General features: G+C 33.6%; 1 protein-coding gene across 4 annotated transcripts; it reads left to right on the top strand.

Moving 5' to 3' along the window:
* The first annotated feature begins 6674 nt into the window (after window positions 1–6674).
* Window positions 6675–10874, top strand: LOC125218975 (autophagy-related protein 101-like). Of its 4 annotated transcripts, none has more exons than XM_048120805.1 (7): window positions 6675–6825; window positions 6902–6938; window positions 7211–7359; window positions 7821–7916; window positions 8221–8386; window positions 8498–8651; window positions 10534–10874. In XM_048120805.1, exons 1-7 carry the CDS (start codon window positions 6793–6795, stop codon window positions 10610–10612), a joined length of 714 nt encoding a protein of 237 aa, XP_047976762.1. In that variant the 5' UTR covers window positions 6675–6792; the 3' UTR covers window positions 10613–10874. The 4 variants fall into 4 exon arrangements, with proteins under 4 accessions (XP_047976762.1, XP_047976764.1, XP_047976763.1 ...); XM_048120807.1 differs by having other exon boundaries at window positions 6677–6825; window positions 7274–7359; XM_048120806.1 differs by having other exon boundaries at window positions 6678–6825; window positions 10526–10874.
* Window positions 10875–11135: the final 261 nt, after the last annotated feature.

Genomic DNA, 11135 nt, shown 5'->3' with positions numbered 1-11135 from the left:
ACAAACTCCACATAGTTATAGCAGTCTTCACATGAAGCTTCGAATCAAATTTTGTTCCCAACACAATCCGATGCGGCTCATTCTCATCCCAATACAAATTGTTGTGTTCATTATCAACACCATCATCAGATACTCCAGAAGGACGACTTGGTAATTTGCGAAAGAATTTCAACCCTCTAGTGTTGTATTCCGGAAGTGGTTGTTCACCTTGTACAACAGGTTTACATGGTATTAGCTCATCATCAGAAGAACCATCACCATCATCAGAAGAACCATCACCATCACAGAGATCGGGTTCTGGCTCAGTATCAGATAGTATTGTTGGCTCATTAAGAACATCTGCTACATCTACCTCATCATTCAATCCACCACCAACATCAACAACATCTACAACATCTCTCTGCTCATTCATACTATGATCAAAGTTCATATGTTCACCCCTCGCAGATGATCCAATACCATAATCAGAGCTCAAAAGTTCAACCCTCGCAGATGATCCACTACCAAAATCAACAACTGGTGGGATTTCTGAACTTCTAATAGGTGAATACTCAACAAATAATTCAATACACCCACATGAATTTTGAGTATTGTTGAACATAAACATTACACTTTCATCATTGCAAATCACAGAACATGTATAACTCATCCCGGAAGCAAACACTATACATTGTCTCCACAATAATTCTATAGTGTGTTGGTTCACATCTATTCTCATCGCATCACATATCCTTGCTACCAATTCAGAATAGGAAACACACGAATTTAATACGATGGAGCTCCTCGCACAAGGTGGATCATAACCGATACCCATATGTGGTAGTTGAACTACTCTACCACCCCAATACAAACTCACAAATACTTGCATGATTTCTGCATCACAAACATTTTCCAAAAACAACAATGAGGGACATTTTTTCTATAAGCCCTAATTTTTAATAAATTGGGTAAAACTAACAAAGTAGAGCAAAATAAACATGAATAATGATGAATGTAGCCAAATTGAAGAACAAATACCGAAATATGTTTGAAATTCGTCGGAAAAGATGGACAATTTGCGCCGGAGAAGATGGAAAATCGCGACTTTGCTCGCTGCTCGCTGCCTCTGTTCGAAATGTGTTTCTGCCTCTGTTCGGCCGATTTTAAATCGCGACTGGAAGACGCATAACCCTTATGCGTCACTAATGAAAGACGCATAATGGTTATGCGTCACTAACGTCAGACGCATAATGCTTATGCGTCACTAAATAAAGACGCATAATTGTTGTGCGTCACTCCAAAACGCTAATTTTTTGTGCGTTTTTACGCGACGACGCATAACCCTTATGCGTCATTAAATAAAGACGCATAACAGATATGCGTTTTACTTATAAAGACGCATAACCTTTATGCGTCACTCCCTAACTGGGAACAAATCTATTGTTCTTCATTAAAATGGAATGCTATTACCAAGCTAGAACAAAAGAAGAATTATCCCTATTAGTAATGGTTTCATTTGATTGGGCTAATGAATTTAATGGTTGGGCTAACATTTTATTTACTTGGCTAAACTAAGGTGTGAGATAAATCTGAGCCCAACTTCTAAATAATTGGTGTTGCAATACATAATTTGAATAGGCCCAATCTGAGATCTAATCACTTGGACCGGAAATAAAGGGAAAGATTTGGAATTAGAATTTACTTGGAAGAAATTTAATATTAAATTTTGGTAATCTAGCATGAGCCAAATTGATCCGAGCCTAGAAAAAGAATGATCAAATAGTGTATGAGTTTTAGAAATTTCTTAAGGATAAGTGAAAAATAAAAGACATTAATTAGGAGGCATGCATTCCTATTAAAGTTCAAGAATTTATTGAAGTCTGATTGGTATTTTATATTATATTGTGATGTTTTCAAAAAGGCTATCTTTTCAAGTTAAAGTCGGAGCAAGAATTTCAAGTTAAGGAAATTAAACGAACGAGGTGAGCTTTCTTATACTAAATATACAAATTATATTTTGTGAAAACTCGAACACATGTTCGTGATTTTAATGATGTTGTCTTGCCATAAATGTTTTGTGGATGATGCCTATCTGTTGGCTAAGGCCAAGTGAATTATGGATGATGATATATAAGTCGAATTCGGGTGGTGTCCCCACTCGGACTAGTGTACACGAGACACCTCTGATCGTGAACGGACGACAGAGAAGGTGACCGTGGAAGGTGGCCACCTTCCCGGTACAAGAATACCTCTGGCTTGTTGGGCAGGGAAGGTGATCGTATGAGAACACCATCTCAGCGGCACAAGTATACCTCTGACCTGTTGGGCAGAGAAGGTGACCGTATGGGAATACCATCTCAGCGGCACAAGATGATCAGATATGGCAAAATACAGAAAGAAAATGGACTGCAGTCAAAAAATGATTTTTAGTAAGCTCAGGACTATACAATAAAACCCTTGAGTGTTACTATGATGATGGCTTGACAATATTTTCAAATGTATATGTGTATGTTTCGGCAATGTGTTCACTGAATACTTTTGTACTCAGCCCTGCATATATTTCTAAATATGCAGGTTAAGCGGTGACGACGAGAGGCGATGTTGAGCAGGTATGACGAATGTGTTTCAGTGTGATTAATGCTTGGATGCATCGTGTCTCCATACACGGTGTCATTTTCTCTTGACTCTTCCGCTGCAATGTAAATAACGAGCTTATGTTCTTTTGTATTACGCACTCTGATATATTTTGCCAGTTATTCCAATTTAATTTCATTCATATCAGTTTTGCCGAGTTTCTCCTTTCTTCCCCGCTTCTTTAATCCCCCCCCCCAAGTCGCGATAAACCGCGTTTGCTATCCTTAGCAAAGTGAGGTCGTGACACTATGATAACTTGGAGTTCATTATAATGAATCAATAACAAACTTATAATGAACTTTAGATTTTTAAATTATATCAGATGATGTCATTATTTTTAATAGGACTGTCAAAATGGATATTGGGTATTGGATACCCGATATCCAAACCCGAAATATCCGGTAATTGGTACCCGATACCAGATTTTTCGAGCTTCGGGATCGAGTTCGGGTATATGATTTTTGGATTATCAGGAAATCCGATACCCGATCGGGTATACCCAAATTACCCGATTTTTTAAATTTTTTAACTTTAATAAATTATGTATGTATTCTATTATTTAAAAAATTAAATGTACTCCCAAATTTTTTCACTCTAATGTATGAATTGTGATGTTTATTATTGGATGAATGACAACTGTTTTTATTTCTAAAAATTTGTAGTAGTTTTTTTCTCTTAAATTCGAACTACTTCAAGTTTGTATCAAATTCGAACTACAAGTTTGTATTTCTAAAAGTTTGTAGTTATTTTTTTTTAAATACTAAAATAAAAATTCAAAATCGGGACTAGATACCGAGTTTGGGTATCTGGGTATCCGAAATCATTTTTAGATCGGGTATCAGATATTAGATTTTGGGAAATTCAGGATCGGGTATCCAAATTTTTTTAATCGGGTATCTGCGAGTACCCAATTTGACATGCCTATTTAATTCCCTATAATGATATACAAATAAAACTGTAATGAAACTCCACATGATTTTATAATAGTATGTTTTTATTTAGCATTTAAAACTAGTTTGGCATGAGTCATATTCTAATGCTTATAGCACCTTAATCCAAAATCAAGACCAAATCTCCACCCTTAGATTTTAAAATGAGTGGATGAGATTAAATCTTACGAATCTCAATAAATAGTAGACAAAATATCAAAAAAGGGTAATATTGTCATTATGTTATCATATGATAATTTTCGTGAATGTTTTTTTATATCAACATGGTGTATTACAAATATTAACAATATGACATAAGAATATCAACACTAGTACAAGAAAATATCAACACATATTTATTGAGATTTTTACATGGTTTTATTGAGATTTTTTGATGTATTTGTTGATAAAAATCTGGTTATCAACATTTACGAAAACTAAAATAAAAAATATCAAATTTCATCATCCGAACGTTGTCGGAACATATGCAATTGAGATCTCGTTGGAATCCTTATAAAATTATATTTAATTTGATATATTTTTTGCGAAAAAATAATTTAAATCGAGAGAGAGTTACGTAAATTTAAAGTTTTAAGATGATTTTAATGAGAGAGAAATGTCATTAATACCCTCTAATTTTATTTATTAATTTTTTTAATTAAAAATATAATTCATGTGACATTATTTCAACCACTAAATCTTCTCATATAATGACTTGCTAATTAGTTAGTAATTGATCACCTCCCAGTTTGGCATATAATATAATCCTATAAAGGTATTCAAATAAATATTCATTTTATAGCGACAGAATCGTTTTTAACTTATTACTACACAAAGATTTATCCATTTCTTTACTTAATCAAGAATATCAACTTCCCGGTTATATGAACTAGTGTCACCTTGAATTGAAGAATATCAACTTCCTAATCAGTGTCACACTAATGAGGCACGGCCTATTTTATTTTGTTGCAAAGAAATGGTTATACATAAACGAACATTTTATTTTCGAAACTTATATAACAATTATTTAAACAAAATTAATATTATAATTTATAAATCTAATTCTTGTTTCGATTTTGTTTTGTTTCTGAAAAGTCTAGTGATGATCTCAAAATTAGCGCAACACTTTTTATTGTAAAATCATAAAAATTACAATTACGGCTAAACATTACATAAAACATAAAGAACATTACAAAGAAACACAAACCAAACAGTACATTAATAAAAAAAATAGGAGTATCATCCCAAAAAAAAATAGAACAAAAAAAAATATTATGTGATTAAATGACCTCTTGGAGACTTGAGAATCTCTTTTAGGGACCTAAGAACCTCCAACAAAATGATGATGACAACTCCACACTACTTTCACTTTAGTAACTATTGACAACTTTAATCCAAACAACCATTTATATGAGCTCCACACTAGCTACACTAACCGCAAAGCTTCCGACTATGAAATTTCCAAATATTTCTAGATAGGGGGTTGGGAGATGAAAAGACACTCAAATTAATTCCAAAATCAGTCTCTTGGAGCCTTGTTTCGGAGACTTTTTGTTTTCCCGAACAAAAACGCCCGACTGCATGAAATTGTCTCTGAAAACGCCCAATCCACACAAAACTCTAGAAGTACTGCATCAAAACCCCGGTCACGCATTTCATTCTAGTGTACGCGGCTTTTGTAAAATGGTCATAACTCTTTCATCTGAACTCCGATTAAAGCGTGCAATGTACTCACGCGAAACACTTTCGAAGATGAAGATAATGATTGTCTCAGAAGAGCATTTGGACATCATCTTGGAAATAAGATTCCAGTTTGAAGCAGACCCCAACTCCAGTTTGGCTCATTGTCATACCTACACCTAGACGAGTTTGCGCTTCTCGGATTCACATCATTTAAACACATGATCCATATAATTCGAATTTCGCAGAAATGAATTTAAGTTGAATTTGATATTCTTTAAAAATGAACCATATTTAATATTTGAATTTAATTAAACTTGATTATTTAAGTCTCAATATTTTTATCGTCGATCTAATTTTACATTATTCTTTAGAACCATTGAAATTAGGGCTGCCAAAATAGATATCCGGTATTGGATATCTGATATTCAAACCCAAAATATCAGGTAATTGGATACTCGATACCCGATTTTTTGGATTTCGGGATTGGGTATAGGATTTTTGGATTATCGGGTATCAGTCCGATACCCAATCGGGTACCAAAATTACCCGATTTTTAATTTTTTTAAATTTTTTAATAAACTATGTTTTTATACTCCCAAAATCCGTCAATCTTAAGTCACATTTAGGTTTTTAACGTATGAATTGTGATGTTTATTATGGATGAATGATGGATGTTATAACTTATACGGAGTATAATTTTTTTTATTTCGTAAAATTTCTAGTAGTTTTTTTCTCCTAAATTCAGACTATGTTTAAGTTTGTATCAAATTGGAACTATAAGGTTGTACGTACCAATTCTCAAAGTTTGTAGTTAATTTTCTTAAAAAATAGTAAAATAAATAAAATAAAAATTCAAAATTGGGACTGAATACCCTATATTTCGAGACTGGATACCCGAGTCGAGTATCCGATTACCCGAAATCATTTTCGGATCGGATATCGGATATCGGGTATTAGCTTTTGGAAAATTCAGGATTGGGTACTTGAAATTTTTGAATCGGGTAACCGATTTGACAGACCTAACTGAAAGTAATTATTTATCCCTTTTAGATTTTGGTGTATTAAAGATTGTCGTAGTATTAAAAATTTGCGTCATTGATAGGATAATAGTATTTCATTAGTTAACGCAATATCTTCTATTATAACCTTAATTCATGTTATAAGTATTTGTTGAGTGTATTCATTGATTTGAACATATACTTGTAGAATGTTTATACAATTTGGTGCAAATATGTGCATAAATACAATCACATGTTAATATATTGTGCAAATATAATTATATTACAATATGAAGTCAAATACTGCCAATGATATACATGAAGTTTATATTTATTATTTTTCATTTAATTTATTTATGGCTACATATTTACATTTTACTGTATCTAGTAGAAGTACACTAATACTAGTATATCACTATTTCTTTTTGTTTTTCCTTGTTAGAGCAAATAATGTGGAGTATTTCCGTTGCAGTCGTAATTTCTGGATGTATATATTTGACGACTTCGACGCTGCGAGCTGCCGTTAATCAGTGCGCTCTTTTCTCTCCGATCGAATTTCTCAAAGCTTGATGAACTGCGAAGTATGCCAACTCAAAGAACTCGTGAGTAATTCTTCACGTCGTGAACACTGTTTAGCTCTTAATCGAACTTATCTTACGCTCATTTCACTCTATTTAGGATGTTGAGCACTTTGAGATACGCGAAGTTCTTCGTTGTAAGTTCCCTTCCTCCTTATCTCTCTTCCTTTTTTCTTAAAAAAATAAAAATAAACAGTGATAATTCCCTGGGGAATTTGAACCGAGCTTTGACTTGCTTTGATGATTGATGTATTTATTTATTAACTAGATCTTAGGTTTAGTGATTGAATTTAATTTACTGGGAGGGGTTATACCTATTGTGAAATATACTGTTAATCAGCAGTTACTGTGTGGTTTCACTTGATGAAGGAGGTGTTTGATATTGTTGTACACGATTTCCTGAATTCAGTTTCCTGCAATCAGAAAGGGCTGTGGTGCCAAGCAGTTTGTAATTTAATGAAGTTGATTGCAGGCATTTTGCACACTATTTTGTTCCACAGAGCTTTAGGGCTTGTGCGCCCAAAAGACATTGATTTGGAACTTTTCGAGATTACATATGTAAGTAATTTCGTGTTTCTTGAAGTGCATATTGCGAGTTTTTTTTCTGTTATGTGCCTAGTGCTGTTTTTAGTTATTGAATTATCATATTTCAGTGCAATGTTGGTATATCAGTTAAGCTTCCATGTATTTCAAATTGTCAGCATAATTTTAATATGGTTTACATAGAAACATTCATCTGTTGTTAGGACTCTGCATTATTGATTTAATCAAATACCTGTAAGACTGTAACTACTTTATAAATACAGATATGATAGCTCCGCCTAATGTTTCCTCGTAACTTTTATGATGCTCCCAGTTATCGTTATAACTTATATGTAAGAGAGCATCTCCTGTATATGGTTTCATGTTGAAAATGAATAATTGTTTTTGCTCAGGGATCCATATCTCTAACTTCAGTGCTAGATATTTTGATTCGTTAATGTAGTATGCCCAACACGTTCTAGTATCTACTTATGCAGGTGCAATGTGGTGATGTTGAACTTGAGAGGAAGATAGATGAGAAGATTGACCAATTCCTAGACAGGGTGGAGAAGCACCCGAATAAGAAAAATCAGGTATTTATTGCCGCAAGCTTGTAACTTTTTTGCTTGGATACTTTCTGTATTTGAAGATTATGCCCATGTGACACATGTACGACATTTTCTCTAATCGAATTAAAATCTCAGAAGGTGAGGTACTGATAGGTCTGATTAGCTTTCATTGTGTAGCTCTAGAGGAATGTCCACTTCCCTTCTGTCTTATCATATGTTGTTGTGTAGCACTGCTGGAGGGGTTTCCACTTTTGTTCTCTCTGCTTTTCTTTCATTTTGTTGATATTTCAACCATATACAGATTGTTTGACAGTGTATAGTGATGCAGATATGTTTGTCCTTCTATGAGGTAAAAAACAAACAGCCTACATGGTTCACTAATAAAGTTGAACGCCTCTACTGGGAACAGTGGTACATAAACTTGAATGTGGCACAGCATCAGAAAGGACATTCTGGAAAGTCCACCTCTTCCAAAATAGTAGTCGATCCTGAAGGTATCATCTCTTTTATACAATTTTTAAGATAATCGTCATCTGATTCACAGTAAACAGGCATAGATATACAGCATAATTACCTGCTCTCTGCTTACTATATTGGTATTGCAGCCGAGGAAAGGACTGTTCGCCGTGCGGCACTAGAAGCTTCACTTCGTGATGTTCTGTTCCAGATAATTAGATTTGTGAATGAAAAGAAGGATCACATTCCTCCAATACCAAACCTTGAAGGCGTTTCATTCCCCTATGAAATTACTATCTCAAGGTATTTTTACTTTTGTTATTTTTTGCATTGTGGTGATGCGGAATACTTGTAGTGGCTTACTACACAATTACATACCATAGATCTACACTATTTCCTTGTCAGCGGCTATATCATGATTATTAAAAGGAGTTCAGCTTAAGCTTTAGAGGTCATACTACCTCTTTTCCTTTTGAAATTGCATATTGAGTACGATACACTTATGGTTTTTTTTATTGCAAGTTAAAATCTGCCATGAAGTTGGCACTGCATACAAGCTGATATAATATAGTATCAAATGGCATGCTCACTGTGTGTTTGAACTTCTAATGCGTGGAACCTTTTTACAATATTTGTGAATTATTTTAAACAACAAAAAGTTCGTAATAATAATTATATAGGGGTTTTATCAATAACTTACTAGAAGACCATCACAATAGGTTAACTATTGAGTTTGGAATTGAAAAATGAAAAGTGAAAACTATGAATGATCTAAAACTCTCAATATATTTGTATTAAGGCAGTGTTAAAAGCCATCAAATGGAAGCTTAGTAGCCATTTTATAACCAAAGCGCCTAGACACATCATTTTCTTCTGTTACTTTAAGTGACTCACAATACAAAATTAAATCTATTCAGTAATAACCTAAATACAAATCTATGTCTGCTGTCGTGAAGGGTTTTGTAACTCTCCAGTAAGCGCTCTCTGACTTCCACCGTGAGTAATTGTTTGACAAGGTTGAAAAATAGATTCACAATACCCCAGAATTGAAATTAGCATACAATAAAAATTCAAGAATTTGTGGTAATGTTTGTACTCAATGCTATAATATTGATCGGCTGTTAATCTAGAATCAGTTGTGCTAATGTTTGTGCTTGCCTTCTTCTTTTCTGGGAGCCAAAGATGGTGGAAGTAAGAGAGAGAGAGAGAGAGAGACCATGTAGACTAGATTTGTGTTTTATTTGTTTTACTTTTTCCTAATTATGGATTTGAGTCTCTTTAATTTAATTGTGAAGAAAATGATGTGTAGATGATGTGGGTAATTAATGGGAATGTCTGTACATATTCTTTTAACAGCATTAATAAATTAGTAATAGATCATTCGGTCCTGAAATGATAGGGTACTGAATTGATGGTTAACATATCCTTGGGTTTCAGGTATCTGTTAGAATTTCTTTATTGGGATTTGTATCATGTAGAATAATGATGAGAACTAGCAAGAATAAATAGTAGTACACTATATTAAAATAGCAATTGGAAGTCCTTTATATTGTATTCTAAATGGGATAATTTTTGTCTCCACAGTCCACATGCTCAATGTATTTATTCAAATGGATTGAATCACCTAAACCCTTCAGCTGAGTGAACAGAAGAGAGTTTTGATATGGCCAGTGACATCCCGTTAAAATGCCTTTGTTGTTTGCACTTTCACATAACTCTACTGCCCTATATAATTAGGTGGCATTTTTCTGAAGCATAGAAAAGTTAATAACGATAGAACTAAATAAGTAGCACTAGTAGAAATGAATTGGTCCAATTGATAACTTGACACAGTTAAACCAAACGTTACGCTTTTGTGTTGATTCATCTTTGTTAAAATTTGTAGTCCTTTCTGCTGGTATTAGTACTATTAGATAGCCGTGCTGGGTTAAGTATTTTGTGTAATACAGATTTTCTTCAAATTCGGATCCATTGTAATGATAAACAAAGAAAAGTATTGCGGTTTTCGCGAGGAAATGAAGTGTCTCTTCTGCTGTGATGATAAATGTAGTAGGGTTAGTTATGATTGATACATTGTCTTGGTGCTTACAAAGAATGATCACCTTTTGTTTGAATGTTATTTCTATTTGCCACATATGAAGCTTCGTACTGCAAAGTTATGTATTACCTTCTTTTAGTTCGTCAGATTCTGCATTTGGAATGGAAATGTTCAAGAGGATGCTCCAAACCGGGCATCCTACGATGCTCAGCTGACTAGCGAGTAGCGAGGCCCTCTGGCTGCTATATTTCATCTCCAGCTCTCCGTTATGCACTTGTAATGCATATGCTGCCTGTGAATATTTTATGCTAAATTATGTAAATTGAGCTTTAATTTACAGCCAATTATATGAGTTTATGTACTTGGAATGAATATGCTGTGAATATATTGTATGGAGCTCTAATTTACTGCCACATCGAATTTGGTGCTCTATGGAAGCACGACGATTTTGTACATACCAATTATGAAATTCTTTTAACTATTCTTTATACGAATGTTTATTCTGACCTTGGGAATTTTCATTATTAGTTTAAAATATAAATAAAAAAATATTGTTAAGTTTAATAAATAAACAGAAATATACTTAATCTATACATAAGGATACTACCTCCGTCCTTTGAAAATTGAAACTATTTTTACTTTGGGTTGTCCCATGAAAATAGAAATTTTTTAAATTTATATTTTAAAACTTGGATTCCACAATCCACTAACACTACTTCCACGTCTTTTACTACTTTTTTCTCTTCCCC

The sequence above is a fragment of the Salvia hispanica genome, chromosome 4, assembly GCF_023119035.1.
Source record: "Salvia hispanica cultivar TCC Black 2014 chromosome 4, UniMelb_Shisp_WGS_1.0, whole genome shotgun sequence".
Taxonomy (NCBI): domain Eukaryota; kingdom Viridiplantae; phylum Streptophyta; class Magnoliopsida; order Lamiales; family Lamiaceae; genus Salvia; species Salvia hispanica.
This window is presented reverse-complemented; position numbering and strand designations above follow the sequence as displayed.